This window comes from Syngnathoides biaculeatus, chromosome 6 (genome assembly GCF_019802595.1).
Source record: "Syngnathoides biaculeatus isolate LvHL_M chromosome 6, ASM1980259v1, whole genome shotgun sequence".
In the NCBI taxonomy this organism is placed as follows: domain Eukaryota; kingdom Metazoa; phylum Chordata; class Actinopteri; order Syngnathiformes; family Syngnathidae; genus Syngnathoides; species Syngnathoides biaculeatus.
Window position 1 is genome coordinate 7,892,949 of NC_084645.1, and position 22,460 is coordinate 7,915,408.

Genomic DNA, 22,460 nt, shown 5'->3' on the forward strand with positions numbered 1-22,460 from the left:
AAAGCCGCAAGTGCCCACATTGAAACACGAGATATTTATAAAGAGACAGTACACAGAGAGTTTAACGCTACCGCCGTTGGGCTAACACTTGCGCTGCGCTAACAGGGATGGTTAAAAAAAAAGAAGGGTTTAAAAAAGACACGGTAGTAACATCCTAGAGCAGCGCTAACAGAGCCAGACCGATAAAAGTCACTTCCTCGACACATATAGTCCAACGGTCTCACTCTTACCTTTTCTGCTCAAGTGCCACCCTGGCGGCCGTTAGAAATAATCCACAAATTAGTCGCATCACCGCATAAACTGCAGGGTTGAAAGCGTGTGGGAAAAAAATCGCAACTTATAGGCCAGAAATTACGGTAGTGTTAATGTTTAGTAACATACAAAGGCTTGCAATATCTGAATGTTATTTATGATATGACAATTTGAATTTGTACAGATTTTAACAAGAATCATGGAAGTTGACACACAATTTGCCTTCACGGGCCACATAAAATCATGTGATGGGCCGGATCTGGTGCCCGGCCTTTGAGTTTGACACCTAGTGGGATAGTCTATTGATTCTTTATTTTTTTTTTTTTTTTTTTTTTTATTTTATAACATAGAAAACAATTGAAATCACATTTTGAATGTCTGTAACATAGCAAAATGTGGAGAAGGTGAAGGTGAATACTTTCTGGTGTCACTTTGTTTGATTACCAAGGCAACATTTGTAAGATGTCTACAATTCTTTAATATGCTCTATCATTATATCTATCATATAAAAACAGAAAAAATGCTATCGTGTATCATTTAAGTTTTGGGAAAATATCTTCTTAAAAATGCAATGGTGGCCTAAACATAAATTGAGTGATTGAGAGTGAGATAGAGAACGTGTGAGAGACAAAACTCCACAGGTGTGCAGAAACGCAGCGTGAGCAGTTGCTGGTGTGTACAGTTTACAAGTTTAGCAAGGGTGACCAGGGAGGAGGAATATTTAAGGGGAGGACATGTTGATCCTAAGTGCTAAAAACAGTAACAGTACAAAAGAGAATAACTACTATAAGTGTCTCCAAATAGCGGGAGCGCGAAGCAAAAGCCGTGACGTAACTGAGGATTACTTTACAGTTGAAGCCAGAAGTTTACACAAACTGAGCTAAAACACAAGGTTTACCAGCAACGGTTTAGTATGATTTGACTTCAGACATTGAGACAAAAAATGAAACGTTTTAGCACAGCGTATGTAAACTTATAACTTCAAGTGTATATTCTGTCATGATAAATTGTAGATTCCAGAGCTGATTCCTGAGCTGTGTATGATCACACAAACATGATGCCATCTTTGCTTTAGCCTTTATAGCTGACTTCCTCTAAAGTCCTCACTTCAGACTGGATTATGCTTTTCCCCAAGCATGATAAAATAAGTTAATTAACCTGATAAGCTTTGAAAACATCATTCCCTTTTGTTTACATGCTTTCTTTATTTCATTTGACAAGCCCTGAGCAAATGAAAGTGTGCTTGTGCTAAAAATAACTGAGATTCTATTTTTAGTTCCAGTATTGCACTGTTGAATCATCTATTTTCTCTTGCGTCACACTTGTGGAATTTATCATTCATCTGTTTATTGAGTATGCGCAAGACAATATGTACGTGTACCTGCGGTGGATGAGATAATTAGGAACTCAAGATAGTTTAAATTACAATTCTTATTTGTTTAGTGCTAATTATTAAATGGGTAGATTTATTCAAATAACCAAAACATACAAAAAAGCTTTACTATTACTTTCTATACAGTAGTCCAACCTTTTGAAATTATCTCCTTCACATTTTAATTTTCTGTGATGAGTGTTTGGCTTTTTTCTTTCTGAAGTTAAACAGACTTTAAACAGAAATAAACTAAAATCACACTGTCATGCGTTGACCTTTTGTTCCATTGTTAACCTGCCAAATAATAACAAATAGCAACACATTTTAGATTTTATAGATGCCATGATTGCCTCGTTTTCAAATCTTCTGATAATTAGCGCTGACGTGGCAGTAGTGTGCAATGGTGTGAAACTGACTCAAATTGGTGATTCAGGATTCAATGTCATTCATTTGTTGTAATTGGTTGGGTAAGATGTGTTTTTTAGCTTCTAATATTTTTTTTCTAAATAATATGGGACCTTAATGGCAAAAAAGAAAAAAATCCGACCTTCAATACAAGAACATTTATTCAGCGGGGAAAAAAATCCCACATAAAGAAATAATTATTTGACATCAAATAATGTGTGTCACAATTATTAGCACCCCTGGTGTAAATACTTTGTGCAACCCCCTTTTGCCAACAAAACAGCACCTAATCATCTCCTATAATGTTTCACAAGATGGGAAAAGACAGAAAGAGGGATCTTCAGCCATTCCTCTTTGCAGAATCTCTCTCGATCATCCAGAGACCTGGTCCTCTCCTCTGTACTCTCCTCTTCAGCTCACCCCACAGGTTTTCAATGGGGTTGAGGTCTGGGGACTGAGATGGCCATGGAAGGAGCTTGATTTTGTGCCTTGCTGAAAGACCCAGTGATGACCCATCTTCAGCTTTCGGGCAGAGGGCAACAGATTTTGATTTAAAATGTCCTGGTATTTCAAAGCATTCATGATGACATGCACTCGAACAAGGTTCCCAGGGCTTTTGGAATCGAAACAGCCCCACAGCATCTCTGACCCACCCCCATACTTCACAGTGGGTATGAGGTGCTTTTCAGCATGTGCATCTTTCGTGGCACGCCAGAGCCACTTAGTGTTTGTTGCCAAAATGTTCAATCTTGGTCTCATCTGACTTCAAAGCACACTGTCCCAATTGAATCCCCAATACCACTTGGCGAACTACAGACGTTTGCGTTTATGATTATTAGTAGGAAAGGTTTTCTCCTTGCATGCCTCCCAAACAGCTTGTTGGCGTGTAGACAGCGCCTGATGGTTGATTTGGAGACTTTGTGACCCCAGGATGCTACCATTTGTTGTTATGAAATGTGTTGATGTGCTCATATAGCTACTAAAAAAAAAATAATAGTTTGGGGCGGAGCACGTAATCGGTCTCTCTCATAACGTAACAAAAGATCCGCGTATAAACGTATAAAAGCCAACAATTTCTCGATCGTGTTCATCGAGTACTGCTGCGACTTTGAACGTACCCCTAAAAGCAACAGAGCTCGGCTCCACCTCCTCCTTTATGCCACCGCGGGCGCCGAAACTCAGCCACACTGACTGAGGCGCCGCGTTTGGTGTTCACAGCTTCTGCGAAGGCTGCGCGTCGGGCTTTGCGATGGGGGTGGCTCTGAAAAACGCAGCCAAGAATGCGTTACTCAGTCACGTGTGCGCATAAAGCGCCCCGGCTCGACTGTGACTAAAGCAGCACCGCTCTGCTCTGTCATAAGCCACCGGCCGGCTGCGATGAGCCGCGCTGGCTCATCTCCGCCGCAGGAGGGGATAGGACTGGATGCGGTTTGGCCGTGATCGGATATCATCTGAATATGGCTCGAAACAATAGTGTAATATTGCCCTGGGGGCTCGAAACAATAGTGTAATATTGCCCCGGTAACTTCACTCGATTGTGTGGTGTTGTCCTTTTCGAAAATAGCTTCGGTTTCAGAAGGGGCGTCGGAAAAAAGAGAATATATCTGTTCTTCGACTTCCATAGTAGCAGACACTGTGCGTTTTCAACGGCGGAAGGTATGATGACATCAAGGACAGAGGACGCGACTGATATGGCGACCACTTGGATGTCGAGGAACACTCAATTGCGCAACTTTGTCCATGGATGACGCGCTCTCCGCTCACTTTTTTTTTCGTATAGACATTGAAGTGAATGCTGTTATGTATTTTTCATTACAATATCTATTTTAGAATTTTTATAGGGATGTCAATCCCACTTTAAAGAGCTTATGACAGAGCGGAGCAGTGCTGGTTTTGGGGGGGGGGGCTCACGGATGCCACAGTACTCAATGAACACAGTCGAGAGCCGCCCCCGTCGCAATGCCCGACGCGCAGCCTTTGCGGAAGATGTGACCGCCGAATGCGGCGCCTCAGCCAGTGTGGCTGAGTTTTGGCCCGCCGTGCTATATAAGGAGGGGGTGGAGCCGAGCTATGTCGCCGGCTGAGTGAGACATTGTTGGCTGAGCGACGCGCACATCGACACATTTCATACGCGGATCATTTGTTACGTTATGAGAGAGACCGATTACGTGGTCCGCCCCAAACTTTTTTTTTTTTTTTTTTGAGCTGTATACACACCTACCTGTTATTTGGAACCTACGAAGCTCTCGTCCTCTGCACCCGTGCAATCCATTTTTCACAACGAACAAAGTCTCTTTCAAACTTATGAAGGGTAATTCCATTCTCCCGAGTGTTCAAGCAATGTCCAGGAATGCAATGAGCCGGCATTTTGGCTAACACGAGGGAACAACGAGCTACCGTCCCGGAGGTAAAACTAATGGAAACAAACGAGTCCACTAGGGGGCACCTCTGTCTTGTACGTCACTTCCTGCTTCTTCTCGAAAACAAATCCCTGAGAGGATTTTCATGGCGGGAGTTACAAAAAGGTGTATACGAAAAAAATCATGTTTTGTGGTGAAAAAACACATGGGACCATGCTGGCTGTGGGTTTTTCATTAATAATATACCAAAACTCATCTCTTTGACGACACTTGAGCTTTAAGCACTTAATTTGAACACGTGATGCTTTATTTACTTGCTCTTACTTTACAATTCACAGCCCTAGTTTTATTTCGTACGTTTAAATTTACAAATTTACATTTACAAAATGTTAGTTTTTTCATTTTGCCTGTGTAATTATATATAAACCGCATTACTGACTTTTGACCATTTTTACACAAGAAATATGGTAGCTTGTCAAGAAATTGAGATTTCTCACCTTGTATTTGTACTCCTTGTATTTGTATTTATCTAAGTATCTTGAATATGACTGGTTCGAAAATGTAAAAAAAAAGGGGAAAAAAATCCATGGCAATCAAGTAAGAAATACTGAAAACAGTCATTTTACACTGACGTGCCTAATCAGACATTATGTATGTCTTACATCTTTTCAGCCGACCAATGGATCATCCCATGAAGAAAGAGCTTGTTCCACTAATGCGACAACCAGATGAGTGGAAGGATCCTTGGCGTCGGTCAAAATCCCCAAGGAGAAGATCCGGACTGGGCTCACCACCTCGAGGTCGTCGGCGAAATCATCGTTCGGGTTCTTCTGTCACTCTGTCACACTCATCCCGGTGTGTGCACCTCCAAGTCATCATATGTTATCATGATTTAAACGGTCTTTGTATCTGGTGTATATCTTGTGATTCCTCCTCCCTTAAAACATGTCCACTAAATGTTTCTTTTTCAGTACTGTAAGTTTTAGGCATTACCCCTGTATCTTTGTTTTTGTCTTTTTTTTTTCTTTTTAACCTAATCGAGAAAATATTACTTTGTCTATTGCAGGTCTTCGTCTCGCTCTTCATCCTACACAGGTTCTGGGTCATCTCGTTCCCGAAGCCGCTCCACCTCGTTGAGTTCCTACTCCAGCCACTCCTCCCATCACAGCTCATTCAGTGGGAGCCGCTCTAGGTTTGTTTGTATTAAAACTACCAGTTTCTCACACAAACTGCTTATTGATAAATTTCTAGGCAAGACCTGGCTTTTTCATGAACATATTAAAAGTACAACTAATTATTGCTTTTTTCACCGAAAAAATATTTCTATACTTTGGCCCATGTAATCTCATTCTGACCGAGAAGAGGCTCAATAATGCATATCTAATTACATATTTGCAAGTGCAATTCCTTTTGCACTTAACTCAGTAAATCTTCATTAGATCATCTCCAGACAGTGCAGAAAACTGCCACTTGACTTTAGTCTACAGTTGTGGCCAAAGGTTTTGAGAATGACAAAAGTATTGGTTTTCACAAAATTTGCAGCTTCAGTGTTTTTAGATCTTTTTATTAGATGTTACTATGATATACTGAAGTTTACAGTAATTACAAGAATTTCGTAAGTGTCAAAAGCTTTTATTGATAAATGAAATGTATGCAAAGAGTCAATATTTGAAGTGTTGACCCTTCTTTTTCAAGTCCTCTTCAATATGCTCTGGCATACTATCAAGTAACTTCTGGGTCACATCTTGACTGATGGCCACCCATTCTTTCCATTCTCAATGGGATTAAGGTCTGGGGCGCTTCTTGGCAATGGACCCAAAATATCTATTTTTCTCTCTGACCCATGTATTTATCGCTTTTGCCTTAGGGTGAGGTGCGCCATCATGTTGGAAAAGGAAGGGTTTGTCATCAAACTGTTTGTTGATGGTTGGTAGAAGTTTTTCTCAGAGGCTGTTTTGATACTGGTCTTTATTCGTGGCTATTTTTAGGCAAAATTGTGAGTGAATCCAGTCCCTTGGCTGAGAAGCAACCCCACACATAAATGGTCTCTGGACAAGCTTTTTTCCCGATGCCCCAAACAATCCGAAAGGAGATTCATAAGTGAAAATAGCTTTACCTGAGCCCTCAGCAGTCCCTGTACCGTTTGCAGAATATCTCTTTCCCGATGTTTTTCTTAGAGAAAAGTCACTTCTTTGCCTCCCTTCTTGACACCAGGCCATCCTCCAAAACTCTTCGCTTCACTGTGCAAGCAGTCTCACTCACACCTGCTTGCTTCCATTCCTGAGCTAGTTCCACACTTGTGGTGATCCGATTCTGCAGCTGAATGAACTTTAGAAAATGGTCCTGACATTTGCTGGACTTTCTTGGGCACCCTGAAGCCTTCTTCACAGCAATTAAAACTCTCCTTCTGAAGTTCTTATGATCTGATAAATGGTTGTTTTAGGTGCAATCTTACTAGCAGCAATATCTTTGCCTATAAAGCCCTTTTTGGGCATCACAATTATGACTCCATGTGTTTCCTTGCGGGTAACCATGGCGAACAGAGGAAGAACACTGATTTCAAGCACCACCCTCCTTTTAAAGCTGTTATTCTAACTCAATCAGCATGACAAAGGGATCTCATGACTTGTCCTCATCAACACTCACCTGTGTTAACGAGAGAATCAGTGACATAATGTGAGCTGGTCCTTATGTGTCAGGGCTGAATTATATTGCATATTGTGATTGTATGCGTGTGTGTATGTGGGTTTGTCGGGGGGGGGAGCATAAGATGAAGTCCATTTTCATGGCAAATAGGGACTTTGCAATTAATTTCACTTCCTCTGGTCACGTTTAACATTCTGGAATACATTCAAATTTTCTCATTCTCAACCTTTGGCCACGGCTGTGGATCCCATATGTACAGCTACATCATTCCCCTCCATATTTGGTAGATTTGGTATCACTGCCTGTTGCTCATATAATGATAGAGCTTGCAGTCAGTTGCTGTCAAATTCTGGAATGCACTTCCTTTTGAGGTGAGTGGGCTACTGGCTTTTTAGTTGACTTAAAAAAAAAAAAAAAAGCAGTCATAACACATCTGTTTAGTGTATGTGCTTGAAATCAGTTGGACTCCCTTTTCTGTTTTGTTTTTTTAGATTACAGTTGGATTTTTTTTCTTATCAACTGTAAAATGTATTTCTATATTCTTTGTGAGTCTTCCATCTAAGTGTCTGAAGGAAGTCAGGTTATTAATTGTGAGAAAGGAATAGCAAACGTACTTTAAAATGGTTGTCCTGATTTATTTTCAACAATAGTACAATCATAATTGTGTATTTTCAGGTTAAAAATCTATATAAATGGGTGTACTACACAAACCTTAGACTTGTTGGTTGCTCAATTACTGTTTCAGGTCAAGATCATTCTCCTCGTCCCCCTCACCAGCTCCCGCTTTGCCGAGGAATGCCAAGAATAAATCAGACCTTCCTCCAGTGCTTGCTAAAGGGTAAATCAAATTGCATGGTATTTCTTGACTGTAACAATTGATTGACCTCATCAAATATATCAGGTCAGACATCAAAGTTATGTTTACTCTTCAAAACGCACTTTCTTATCCCTTTCCTATCTTCAGAACTGTCGTGTGTTTTGTCAAGCAACCAAGAATTGTAGAGCTCTTCACTGATTGGTCTCTCATGCTTATGATATTAAACCACACAAACTTGGCATATTGTCTCTTGGCGTTTTGATTTACCAATTGAAAATACAGAGTTAAGTGTTTTTAAATCATGAGAATGTGGTTGTAACCTAGTATTCCTTTTGATCATTTATATTATTTGTCCCACGTTGTCTGTACGATTAAAAATGCCCTTTCTCCCTCTTCATAGCATGCCATTGAAGCAGGGTGCTGGGCCCATTCCACGTAGGGATAAACTGCCCATGAAAAAAGTTCAGACTCCACCACCACAGAGTGGCCCAGTGACCAAGCCTTTCAAACCCTTGCCTGAGGGAGGAAAGCCTCCCACTAATCATCGGGAGACTGGAGGAATAGTTATGGGGGCCGGTGGTGATGTTAGTGTTGGTGGTGGTGGTGGAGGTGGTGGTGTAATAGTTAGACAACTACCTTCCCGGGAACCTGGGAAGCCTCACAGCCAGAGGGAAGGAAGGCAGAAAGAACGGGAGCAGCATCCTCCTCGAAGGTAGGCACTAATTTAATATTAATATAATAAGTATAGTATAATTTAATATTAATATTTAATAAATCTAAAAGCAACACCTGCTGCTGCAGCAAAACATAATTGACTGCATGCCTGATTATTTGTTGGTTAAATGGACTCTATTACACTTTTTGGAATCTGCAAAAAATCTCTTGACAGATTTTTCTGAAGTGATATGGCAACTTAATTTGGATAAAGTACATTGTTTTAAGGCAGTGTTCCCCAACCAGTGTGGCGTGGCCCATTAGTATGCCGTGAGAAGTCTTCTCATTTGGCGCAGGAAATTATCAAATTTCACTTAGTTGGTTGGTCTGCGTGTTGGCACAGCCATAGAGCGTTGGCCTCACCATTCTGAGGACCAGGGTTCAAGGCACTGTGTGGAGTTTGCATGTTCTTCCTGTGCCTGCATGCGTTTTCTCCGGGCACTCTGGTTGCCTCCCACATCCCAAAAACAGGCATTAATTGAAGACCCTAAATTGCTCCTAGGTGCAATTGTGAGTGTGACTGTTATCTGTCTCTTTGTGCCATGCGATTGGCTAGCAACCAGTTATGGGTGTACCCTACTTCCTGCCCGATGACAGCTGGTATTGCCTCCAGCACTCCACTGACCCTCTTGAGGATGAGCGGCTCAGAAAATGGATGGGTTGATATTACAGTCAAACCTCGAATTACGAACATCTCTACTCATGAAAAATTAAGGTTATGCATCATCTGCAGATCTGTTAGCTCGAAACTGCAGTGGATCCATCTGACGACCTGTGACCCTCTTGAGGTGTGTCCAGCACAAGGTGTTCTAAGGACTTAATGACCACAGCTGTCCATGCAACAGGCCTGTAGTCAGTAGTCATTAAGACCCAAGACTGCTGCTTTTTTTTTGGGACAGGTATAATGGTGGAATGTTTGAAATAGGTCAGTACTTCACACAGTTCCAGAGACCTGTTGAAGATCTTTGTGAAGAAAGGAGAAAGTTGGTCTGTGCAGACTTTGAGGCAGAATGGGGACACAAGGTCTGGTCCCGGTGCTTTATTGATCTTTTGTTGTTTAAAGATCTGCCTCATATCCCGTTCATGGATGGTAAACGATGGAGTTGGAGATGCTGAAGTGTACGGTGGTGTGACTTGGTGAGTGGAGAGAAAGTGTCCTTTTCAAATCTGCAGTAAAAGCTGTTCAGATCGCCTGACAGCCCACTATTGTTGTCTAGGGGGGGATCATCGTCGCTTGTAATTAATAAGAAGTTGTAATCCGTGCCAGACTGACGAAATTATCCCACCACAGCAAACCGAGTAGCATAAATATCAAATAATAAAACCAGTAAAAGAATGACTCACGAAATAATTGACACGAAACATGCACTTTAAACACTATTTACCTCCTTCCAGCATGCTTTGTGGCACTGCTGGCACTAAGGGTGCCACAAAGCATGAGCAAAATCCACGAATATGCTGTGCCGCCAACAGTGAACCGCGAATGGGCAAGGTAATACTGTACTTTGTTCAGATATTGTGCAGTTTTGATGTCGCTGGGCTGTCCAAGCATGCTGGCTGGCTGTCAAATCTGCCTCCTGACTTCACTCGAACACTCATTTATTTTCCCAAGCCACTCAATGCCGCAGCTTAAGGATGAAAGCGCTGTATGCGGCTCCGGAACTGCGTGTTGCCAACCCCTGATCTAGGTCTACGTGTTGGGTCACCCATGATGGATGGATGGATGGATGAATACTTAAATATGGCGACTAAGCCCTGACTTGAATAGCAAAACTGTAATAATCCCCCCCACCCATCCTTAATTGCCGATAAATGCCACAACAAGATAGTGCCTAAATACTACATACTGTATCATATAAATTATAAACCAAGGCTTTTGGCAATCGAGTAGCTCCTTCCCCAAAGACAACATAAATCTTTGGTACTAATATAGTGCCCTCCATAATTATTGGCACCCCCGGTTAAGATGTGTTAAAAGCCTTAAAATAAACTGTTTATTGCAGAAGAATACTGTCACACTGAAAATTTTAGGAAAATGTAACCTGGTCAGATCAGACCAAGATTGAGCTTTTTGGCAACAAACACTCTAAGTGGGTCTGGCTTGGCACGAAAGATGCGGATGCTGAAAAGCACCTCATACCCACTGTGAAGTATGGGGGCGGGTCAGTGATGCTGTGGGGCTGTTTCAATTCCAAAGGCCCTGGGAACCTTGTTAGGGTGCATGGCATCATGAATCATTTGAAATACCAGGACATTTTAAATCAAAATCTGTTGGGCTCTGCTGAAAGCTGAAGATGGGTCGTCACTGGGTCTTTCAGCAAGGCACAAAATCAAGGTCCTCCCATGGCCATCTCAGTCCCCAGACCTCAACCCCATTGAAAACCTGTGGGGTGAGCTGAAGAGGAGAGTACAGAGGAGAGGACCAGGTCTCTGGATGATCTAGAGAGATTCTGCAAAGAGGAATGGCTGAAGATCCCTCTTTCTGTCTTTTCCCATCTTGTGAAACATTATAGGAGATGATTAGGTGCTGTTTTGTTGGCAAAAGGGGGTTGTACAAAGTATCAACACCAGGGGTGCTAATAATTGTGACACACATTATTTGATGTCAAATGATTTCTTTATGTGGGATTTTTTTCCCCGCTGAATAGATGCACTTGTATTGAAGGTTGGATTTTTCTCTTTTTTACCCATTAAGGTCCCATATTATTTCGAAAAAAAATTATTAGAAGCTAGAAAAAAAACACATCTTAACCTGGGGTGCCAATAATTATGGAGGGCACTGTATGTCGCCAAAGCACTTTTTTTCATTTTTTTGACCAAGGTTTTGTGAAATCTTGTTGCAATTTAGTGCATTTCAGAAAGAGCACAAAAACTGCAAATGGACAGTTTTTCAGCTAATAACAATGTACAGTAATGTGGGGAATGTTGCGAAGATAGTATTAAGCAAATAGGAAATTCACAATTAACTAATCTAAAATAGGTGTAGCAATCTGTACAAATGTACCTACTACCGACATACATTGTGTCAAGGTTACAAATGGGGCACAATGAACTCAGTTGCTCTCTTACACAAGAATGTCATAATGTGGCAAACTCAATTGACCCAAAATTTTGCTTTTCATTTATTTAAGGCCAAGATGCATAGTTTTTCATATAAATATTGACTGTAATTATAACGTTTATACTGGATTTGGTGATTGTTATTGGTAAACTGCAGCACCACAAGTGTTGAACTCCTTCGTAAACCCTGAATCCCCTATATGGCCTTTTTTTTTTTTTTTTTTTTTTTTTTTAAAGTAAGTTAACCGAAATCATATGTTACTCTTCAGAATGGATATTAATCAATTTTGTTGTTTAGTATTCTTATCTAATCAATGGTAATTTTCTATTGTCATTTCTCTTTTCATGATGCTTCTCTTTTAGGCGGACTGTAAGTGGGAGTGTTAGTGGAAGTGGCAGCAGTTACTCTGGCTCCAGCTCAAGGTCCAGATCCTCTTCAAACTCCCTGTCACAATCACATTCTGGATCCAGAAAATCCAAGTACGTGGGCACTTTTCAACAAATGTTATTGTGCTAGCAGTAGTAGCGTTTGTAATTTTTGTTAAAATGTTGATGATCAGGTGCCCAGTTGAACACAGGTAAGTTAGCTATGCAAATCAACAGCTTTTATTTGGCTGAGCTATCATTTTGTCATGTTGATTGCGTTACCTACAATGAACATGTTTGACGAACCAATGTCACTGAACTAAATCACAGAATTTACATTTTTAAGAAAAATTCATTTGAGCTATGTGTCTTGCAAGTAATCCTGGGAAAAGATAAACATGTAGAGGCATGATGAGAAATCCCACCAAAAAAAGCTGTAAAGTTGAAACAATGCAGTGTTATGGTACTTTGAATGCAGTCAAATTACACAACCGCAGATGTGACAGTACACAAGATATTAGTGAGCCATGTGTTCATGTTATTTCATGGTCTCGAAGAATTATAACTCAGCGCAACCACTAGTCATCAGGATAATTAAGCCTCTCTTCCAAAATCCATTGCCCTGGGCAATCTTTATCTTTGAGGTGAGAATAAAAAATTAATCTGTTCCAGAGGACAAACTTTAATTGCAAGAATATTTTTTGGCAAGGTTTAAACATTCTTATACTGACATACAAGTGTAGAATGAATCAATCTGCTGATTGATTTTTGTGTACCGCCACTAGAAGCACACTCTTTGTTTGTAAACACCACTGAACATTAATTGAGTAATCTCTCTTATTTCCACATGCTTATTCTTGGGAAACCTTTCAGGAAGTCCAGGTAGGATTATGATTTGAATTGTGTTCGTGTGTGTGCATGCGTGCGTCCGTGCGTGCGTGCGCAAAGTCAGTGCCTTCCATCAAGTAAAAAGGCACACCTGCATGTGTCAACATGCGAATTCTTGTCCTTTCCACATAACTGAAACAATCTCTTATGAGAGTTAGAAATTCTTCAACAACTACCCTTTTCCGACCACAGGTCTCTGAGTGTGAGCAGTGTGTCCTCAGTATCATCGGGTTCATCAAGCAGCAGTTCCATGAGGAGTGCAGATTCTGATGACATGTATGCTGACCTGGCAAGCCCCGTCTCCTCGGCCAGCACTCGCTCACCTACGCCAGGGCACCCCCGGAAAGAGCGGGCAGTCCCACCTCGGGACCGACCTCCACAGAACAAGGACAAGAACAGGGGTCAGTGTGATGCAGAATTAGCCTGTCTAGAACTTTCACTCATGTGGTCTGTACTTATAGAGAGGCTGGTGAAGAAAGATGAAACCTTAAGAGAGGATCGCAGGAAGATGAACCCATCTGCTGGCCCACCCAGAGGAGGTAACCCCATGCCCAGACCAGTCCCTGGAAGCAGAGGGGGACACTCTGTACACCACCCTATTGGAAATATGCCCCCGCCAGCAAACTATGGGGGTTCCAGTTCCCATAAAGACATCAAACTCACCCTTCTCAACAAGGTAATTGGGCATTTTTGGATGGTTCTACATTCATCTTCATATACATTCATACCATGAATAATGAGTGCCCCACCATGGGAGTTTTTCCCAGCACAAGTGTCTTTAGATATGCCACTACTTGAGCGAAGTGGAAAAAAAAATCAGCACTATAGTCTCCAATAGGCTTCCAGCCATTTATTAATAGGGTAAGAATTAAAAAACAAAATAAAAATACTTGCAAGGATTATGGAGAAGGAAGCTCACACTCCCCAACCAGACTGCCCCTAGACTCATTGCAAGACCACATACGTGTAAAACAGAACTAGGGCTGTCAATTGATGTATTTTTAGATCAGATTAATCTGACTTTTTCGTGTTGAAGCCGCTCGGCCCAAGTTAGCCTTGCACGCTAACAACATTACCTCCGTAGAGTATACAACAAGGACCTAACATCGAATGTGGACTCAACCTTCAACTACTATAGTGAGGGCCATTGGGGTTTGAATCCCTTCTATCCACATATCCTTTAAATCGCCTTATCCATTATACTTTCACACAGGTAGTATGTGATTTGTGTACCTTATGTGCTGACTGTGTTTATTTGATGGCTTTTATCTGACTTAAACTTTAACATAGATAAGGTAGTATGTGGCTTGTATATCTTATTTGTTTATTTGATTGCTTGTTTTGCAGCCCGAAGGGGGGAACAATTCCTGTGCATCCTGTAGGCCGTTCCCAAGCCCAGATAAAGGCAAAGGGTTGCGGCAAGAAGGACATCCGGTGTAAAACTGTGCCAAACATATACGATCGTTCATCAAACGAATTCCATAGCGGATAGGTCGTGGCGCGGGCTAACTCGGCCCTCGACACTGTGAATCTGCAATGCGTAGGTAGAAATTCAGATAATGTAGGTCAAAGAGAAAAAGAGGAGGAAAGCGACTTAGTCGGCAGAAGAAGAAGAGGCATGCACAGAGCCTAAAACTGTGTGTAGGGACTTTGAATGTTGTACCTATGGCTGGAAAAGCTCAGGAGTTAGTTGACATGATGATTAGGAGAAAGGTTGATGTATTGTGCATCCAAGAGAGCAAGTAGAAAGGGAGTAAGGCCAGAGCTTAGAAGCAGGGTTTAAATTATTTTACCATGGAGTAGATGGGAAGAGAAATGGAGTCAGGGTTATTTTAAAGGAAGAGCCTGCTAAGAATGTCGTGGGGGTGAAAAGAGTATCGAGTGATGAGGCTGAAATTTATTATTAGTATTAGTATTGGTGTATAATGTGATTAGTGGCTATGCCCCCCAGGTAGTGTGTGACCTCGAGTTGAAAAAAGAAATTCTGGAAGGAACTAGACGAAGTAGTCCTGAGCACCCCAGAGAGAGGGAGAGAGAGAGAGTTGTGATTGGTGCAGATTTCAATGGACATGTTGGCGCAGGAAACGGGGGCGATGAAGAAGTGATGGGTAAGTTCGGCATTCAACAAAGGAACTTTCGCCTTTTCACCTTAGCAAAAAGGATGGAATTGGCAGTGGTGAACACTTTTTTCCAGAAGAGGCAGCAATATAGAGTGACCTAAAAGAGCGGAGGTAGAAGCACGCAGGTGGATTATATTTTGTGCAGACGATGTAATCTGAAGGAGGTTACCGACTGTAAGATTGTGGTGGGGGACTGTGTAGCTCGACAGCATAGGATCGTGGTGTGTAGGATGACTCTGATAGTGGGTTGGAAGACTAACAAGACAAAGGTAGAGCATAGAATCAGGTGGTGGAAGTTGAGAAAGGAAGATTGTGTGTGGCCTTTCGGAAAGAGGTGAGACAGGCTCTAGATGGACAGTAAGAGCTCCCGGAAGACTGGAATACTACTGCCAAGGTACTCAGAGAGGCAGGCAGGAGAGTACTTGGGGTGCCTTCTGGTAGGAAAATGGAGAAGGTGACTTGGTGGTGGAACCCCAAAATACAGAAAGTCATCCAAGTTGAACATGGAGAGGACTGAGGAGAGGCGGAAAGAATACATTGAGATGTGACGAGGTAGAGTTGGCGAAGGCTAAACAAGAGGCATATGACGACATGTACACCAGGTTGAATATGAAAGAAGGAGAAAAGGATCTCTACAGGTTGGCCAGACAGAGGGCTAGAGATGGGAATGATGCGCAGCACGTAAATGTGATCAAGGATAGCGATGGAAATATGTTGACGGGTGCCAGGAGTGTACTAAGGAGATAGAAAGAATACTTTAAGAAATTAATGAATGAAGAAAATGGGAGAGAAGGTAGAGTAGAAGAGGCAAGCGTGAATGACCAGAAAGTGGCAATGATTGGTAAGGGGGGAGTTACAAAGCCACTGAAAAGAATGAAAAATGGAAAGACAGTTGGTCCTGATGACATACCAGTGGAGATATGGAAGCTATTTAGAGAGGTGGCTGTGGAGTTTTTTTTTTTCAGTAAAATACTAGCAGGAATCAAGATGCCAGAAGAATGGAGGAAAAGTGTACTAGTCCCCATTTTTAAGAACGAAGGCGATGTTCAGAACTGTGGAAAGAATAGGGGAATAAAGATGATGAGCTACACAATGAAGTCATGGGACAGAGTAGTGGAGGCTAGACTTTGGACAGAAGAAAGTATCTGCGAGCAACAGTATAATTTCATGCCTAGAAAGAGTACCACAGATGCATTATTTGCCTTGAAGATGCTCGTGGAAAAATACACAGAAGGTCAGAAGAAGCTACATTGTGTCTTTGTAGACAAAGAGAAAGCCTATGACAGAGTACCAAGAGAGTAACTGTGGTACTGCATGCGCAAGTCTGGTGTGGGAGAGAAATGTTTGAATAGTACAGGACATGTATGAGGGCAGCAGAACACCGGCGAGGTGTGCCGTTGGTTTGACAGAAGTATTTAAGGTGAAGGTGGGACTGCATCAGGGATCCGGGCTGAGCCCCTTCCTGTTTGCAGTAGTAATGGATAGGCTGACAGATGAAGTTAGACTGGATTCCCCTTGGAATATGATCTTCGCAGATGATATTGCGTTCTGCAGTGAAAGCAGGGAGCAAGCGAAGGAACACTTAGAAAGATGGAGGCAAGCACTGGAAAGGAGAGGGATGAAGATTAGCCGAAGTAAAACAGACTATATGTGCATGAATGTAAGGGGCACAGAAGGAAGAGTGAAGTTCCAGGGAAAAGAGGATCGGGTCAGGATGGATGATTTCATATACTTGGAGTCAACAATACAGACCAATGGAGGAGTGTGGTAAGGAAACACAGAAATGGGTCAAAGCGGGGTGGAACAGGTGGCGGAAGGTGTCTGGTGTTCTATGTGACAGAAGAGTCTCCACTAAGATGAAGGGCAAAGTTTATATAACAGTAGTGAGGCCAACCATGATGTATGGATTAGAGACTGTGTCACTGAAGAAAGAACAGGAAGCAGAACTGGGGGTAGCAGAAATGAAGATGCTGAGGTTCTCGCTTGTTGTGAACAGGTTGTATAGTTTTAGAAATGAGCTCATTAGAAGGACAGCCAAAGGTGGATGATTTGGAAACAAGGTCAGAGAGAGCAGACTTCGATGGTTTGGACATGTTCTGAGGCGAGAGAGTGAGTATATTGGTAGAAGGATGCTGAGAACGGAGCTGCCAAGCAAAAGAGCGAGAGGAAGACCAACGAAAAGGTTGATGGATGTTGTGAGGGAGGACATGAGTACAGTGGGTGTTCAGGAGGAAGATGCACGAGATAGGCTTAGATGGAAAAAGATGACACACTGTGGCGACCCTTAACGGGACGAGCCGAATAGAAATTTAGTTTAATCACAGATGTCATAAGCACCACACATTCTCCTTTGAGGTGTTTTTTAAACTTGTGCTTCGATGAAAAGTTGCACTGTATGTAAAATACCTTTATTTTGTTTCAGGGTTTTTTTGTTTTGTTTTGTTTTTTTTTCTCTTAAGTATTGGATAATTAGAAGCAAAATTTGTCCCCAAGCGCACCAGTCAGCGTAATCTCATCTTTTAACTAGGGCAAGCATTGACCTGATCACTGACCTGTGCCACATTTCAGGTATCCATCTGCAGTTATAGTAAAGGAGCGTATGTCAGGGCTCTACACTACCTTTTCACTTGTAGCTGCACAATTTGGTTGCAGCCTTTTTCGAAAAGGTATAACATGACCATGACATACTAGTTTCATATGAAGAATGACAGAGACTTGAGATGTTTTTGCAAAATATTGTACGATGAACAGTCAGTTTGTCTGTGACAGTGAGACAAAACTCGTCAATTTAACCAATAAAAAAGCTTTCATTTAATTATTTGTTCTTCTCAGAGCAGCCAGGATCCAACACCTTATAAGTTTAGCTTTATAACCTATTTTCTCTTTAAAAAAAAAAAAAAAAACTTAATTTTTAGGATTAACACAGTATGGTTGACATTAAAAACATTCAAAAATAATTGCTTTAAGTATTCCTCCACCAAATAAAAGTATGCTTAATTTGCTAATTATTTACTAACCAAACAAACCAGTGTACCTTACCTGTATTTAAAACCATAGTCCCTAACAGAACATTAATAAATCATTACTACTGCAATTGTGTGCATACTATCTGGAAGAAGGAGCCAATCCAATGGCAGAAGGTTGCTTTTAATTCAAATGGAACTGAAAGGAATGATTGCTCCAGACCGTGCTCTCTCAGTGAGAAGAAAACTGAGAGTCTATGCCAGTCTTGGGAGAGCTGAAGCACAAAAATCATGCTTTTGCTGCTTACACAGTGAGGGTCCTTCACCGTGTCCTTATTTGTTAGCAGACCCCACGTTAACACCAGCCCTGCTACTGGTGTCTTGGGCCACTATTTTATTGGAAGCGTGAGCTGCAGTAGGTTGGAGTTGCTTACACAAGACATGGATAAAGTTTTTCTTTGGGGACAAAATGTACACTTGACATGCAAAATTTTACCTTTCATCTCAACTAGGTTAAAGTAGTGTCTGAATCTCCATTTGGCAAATGCCGTCTTCCCACCAGAGTCCTCCTCACTCGTCATCTCTCACTATGCGCTGCAAACACTAGCCACTATGGATACGCGCTAAACACCAGCCCAACTAATTTCTCTGATTAGGTGAAAACGTAATCTTACTATACCTTAGTCAAACATCATTGTTCAGGCGATTATCTCACCCTCCCTTGTAATTCTGCAACACTCACACACTTAGGACAAGACACACACTTGCACCTGAGTCCCGTCTCTGGATCAGAGAAGTCCAATGACACTTTTATGTTTTTTATAGGGCAGCTTCAGTAACATGCAGTAACGGGGTGTTGATAATGGTTACGGAGTTACACTGACATTCAGAGTAATTCATTGTTACCCGTTACTACAAAAAATAAAATGAAAAATAACAGTATTAGTAACGTCATTTATTAAAACGCCATTATTCCCATTACTGCCTCTTGGACGATCCAGGACAAGGTAGAGACTACGTCTCTCAGCTGGTTTAGTGATGCCTTGGGATCTTTCCTGTATGAAGTGACTGAGGTGAGGGAAGTCTGGCCGTCACTGTTAAAGCTAATGCCCCTGTGACCCGACCTCTGATAAGTGGTTGAAAATGGATGGATGGCAAGAGGAGGACAGGCTAAAATTGAACTTTAAAAAAAATAATAAATAAACCTTCAAATATCTTTACACTACAAACCATGACTTTTTTTTAAAAATATATAGTGTATATGACTGATATAAGTATTATTTTATTGATTTTATTTATTAAAATTGTTTTATTAATAATTTTCAGCATAATTATTAACTAATGTACTAATTATCATTAGTCAAATAAAATTTAAGTGATTACTTTTTGACTGCCCCTAGTATAAAAGTAAATTGAGTTAAGTAATTTTACATGTTTTTTTTTTTTTTCCCCCCCCTTCACAGCAGGGTGATAAGGGCAATAGAAAGCGGTACCTCCCCACTGACAAAGACCGACCTGCTTCCCCCCTCAGCAAGAGAATGGCCATGTCTCCTGAAAGAGGTGAGCCCCAAGTGTAATGGTTTTTAAATGCAAGTTGAAAATGTATTTTTCTCATGCTTTTTAGAGTGCAGTATTTGCAATTTGAATATTTCTTGCACTGTATGCTGGTTTTAATTGTACTTTTTATTTTTATATATATATTAAATATATATATTGTCATTTTTGTTTTTTCTCATTTTAAAGGTTTCATCTCTTTGTATTCAAGTCCTTTTAATCATGTAAAGGACATTGAGATACCTTATGTATGAAATGCGCTATATAAATAAACTTGCTTTGCTTTGCTTACAGGGACCAGGACAAGTGTGTCCTGTGGCCTGTCCCGAGATATACATTACCGCTAGATCAGCACATCCACATAGATTAATGTTAATGATTGTTGTACAATTTTTATGAAAAAAAATACAAGTACAATATTGTGAGCATATGGATAACAAATTGGTAGTACGCATTGCACATTGGTAGAAGGGTTTTCCCCATTTATTTATTTATTTATTTTGGGGAGTTCAACTTTGGGTGTGTGCATTATACTTCAGGACGTATTACACACAAGAAATTATGGTCATTAATAGCTGATCAATACAGAGGCTAATGACATGTCTTTAGTTTACTTTTTTCTTTTCTTTTTTTATTTTAAACAACCAAATCTGAAGCCCCCCAAAATAGGCCTTCGGACGCCACTGGCTTTAACACAGTCCATGAAGTTCTGGCTTTTTCTCCAGACTAAGTCCGTGCCATAGGTTTACAGCCTTAGTGGGATCATACTACCTGATATCGCTCATCTTCCATAATTTATATTTGTAAAAATTGGCTCTTATTGTTCCACTATTGTGTCCTTCAATGCCTAGTCTTGTATTCTGCAAGGGTTTGATCATTGGAGCTGTTTGTTCACAGTAAATGCCCACTTGCTGCATTTGCCACCAACTCAGTCCGATTCGGCAGGTCAGTGTAGACCAACATCTGGCAAGGAAAAGCGTCCTCATGGCCGCTCACCTCCTGCTAAAAACCTCCACATTCCCATGATAATTAGCCTGTGTGCGTGTCTTTACATAATGCATGTTTGTTTATATGCACATCGCACAAAAATGTATACACGCTGCAAATAATTATCTTGGTTATTATAATTTGAATAATTTTTAATGTAAAATAATTTACAAATATTTAAAGAGTGTATACATTTTTTGGGACCTCCTTCATATGTGCAGACAGCAGAGTAACAAAGGAGAAATCCACTAAAGTGAAAACTACAAAACATGGGTAATATAGTACAAACATAACGATAGCCCCTGAGGTGTACCTGTCAAATGATAAATTTAACCACATTTTCTGCCTGGCAACTGTTAATTTTGGGCCTTCTATCAAGGCAGATTGTAAACGTCATATGGAAGGGAAAATGCAACATGGCTAAATGTGGCAGTTTTTGTGTGACTTTGCAATAACTTTAGCGTTGATGCATTTTTTTCCCCCCTATAACGTGTGGCAGATTCCGGTAATCACTGCTAATGGTCTCATCAACCTCTTTCAGTTCGTGATAGGAGGATTCCTGGCCGACCCATCCTCTCCCCTCGAATAGATCGACCCAGAGGCCAAGGACTCCGGCCAATACCCCCCCTGGGAGACAGGTTAGTAAAACTCTGACATTTACTCCCAATGTTATAGTTCATTACACAATAAAAGCCTTTTTTTTTGCCTGAGGGAAAACCAAATCGCACAAGAAAAAAATGTCAATTTTGTTTTCTATGAGAAGTAAAAAATAAATAAAAATCAGAAATTGGGTTTTTGTGATGTAATTGTCCTGAAATAAATTGATGCATTGACTTTTAATTAGAGCCACACTTCACAGGAAAAAAAGGTCTTTTTTGTGTGTTTTTTGGTTTTTGTTTTTTTCAATACTTGGTTGCTGATTGGTTATTGTTCAAGTAACTGTCAAATGTGTTATACATACATGACATACAACATAGCTGAAATAACATTCCTCTCAGACCTGCAGTGCCATAATGGACTAGTTAAAAATAAAAAAAAAAATACAAATAAACTGGTCAGTCTAAAAATATGTAAATTGTGCCTTATACTAAAGACATTGTAACCAATATGGTCAATCTGGCTAGTTTAATGAGAACTGTGATTCCTATTTACAGTATACATCGATCAGTGGTATTGGCATGAGCAGCAATGTGCACAGTTGAGTATTTTGGACATCATAATAAATTATAGACATTTCTCAGCAGTACTGACCTCAAAATACTGGTATTTTCTTTCTCCATTGTCACCACCTATTCAACTGTAGATTTGACCTTACAATCTTCAGAAAATTTGGAAAAACATGTTGCTAGATCTTATGATGATTTACAACAAAAAAATGAATGTAGACCTTAATATGCAAACAAAAACACAGAACACAAAGATGGGAAGGATGCTGAAAGGATAGGGTTAGGGTTAACCCTAACCCTAAGGACCTGGCTGACTATATTCACAAAATATTTTCTCAAAATACAAAATAAATTCCATATCAGTGTGGTCATAGAGTTTTTTAACTAATGCAATCTGATACAGATAATAATTTCCCAAGTAATCCATTTTCATAATTATGTAATGTATTAGAAAAGAATCACAAAACACATTCAATCCCATTTACAGTGTCCTTGAACACGCATCATCCACTCATGCAGCTATCGCGTTCCTGCCGTCCTAGTTTCATTCTGAAGAGCAAAATGGAACATGCAGCAGGTGTACATTTTGTCCCAAGTCCTCTTTCACAGTTGTTTGAAGTTTTATATACTGTTACATGGGTGCTAATCTTATTAGTATGTCTAAACAGGTCCTTCTGATGGTTAATCTTAAAATTAGTTGTATATAATATTACAGCACACAAACATCGCAGTGCACCCTGTGAAGGAAGGAAGAGGAGAGATTTAAAGTGCTGGCTCATTCCATTTGTCA

At 40.7% G+C, this 22,460-nt stretch overlaps 1 protein-coding gene across 3 annotated transcripts in view; it reads left to right on the forward strand.

The window, feature by feature from the left end:
* zc3h18 (zinc finger CCCH-type containing 18) overlaps positions 1 to 22,460 on the forward strand; it is a 74,325-nt gene that overhangs the window by 48,762 nt on the left and 3,103 nt on the right. For 2 of the 3 annotated variants that reach the window (XM_061821739.1, XM_061821737.1), the window contains 9 exons: positions 5,062 to 5,244; positions 5,456 to 5,581; positions 7,781 to 7,873; positions 8,253 to 8,564; positions 11,990 to 12,106; positions 13,073 to 13,281; positions 13,342 to 13,556; positions 19,427 to 19,523; positions 21,046 to 21,142. In XM_061821739.1, the coding sequence (XP_061677723.1) occupies positions 5,062 to 5,244; positions 5,456 to 5,581; positions 7,781 to 7,873; positions 8,253 to 8,564; positions 11,990 to 12,106; positions 13,073 to 13,281; positions 13,342 to 13,556; positions 19,427 to 19,523; positions 21,046 to 21,142 (1,449 nt within the window). The remainder of the gene's footprint in view (positions 1 to 5,061; positions 5,245 to 5,455; positions 5,582 to 7,780; positions 7,874 to 8,252; positions 8,565 to 11,989; positions 12,107 to 13,072; positions 13,282 to 13,341; positions 13,557 to 19,426; positions 19,524 to 21,045; positions 21,143 to 22,460) is intronic. The other variant, XM_061821738.1, reaches the window with a different exon arrangement.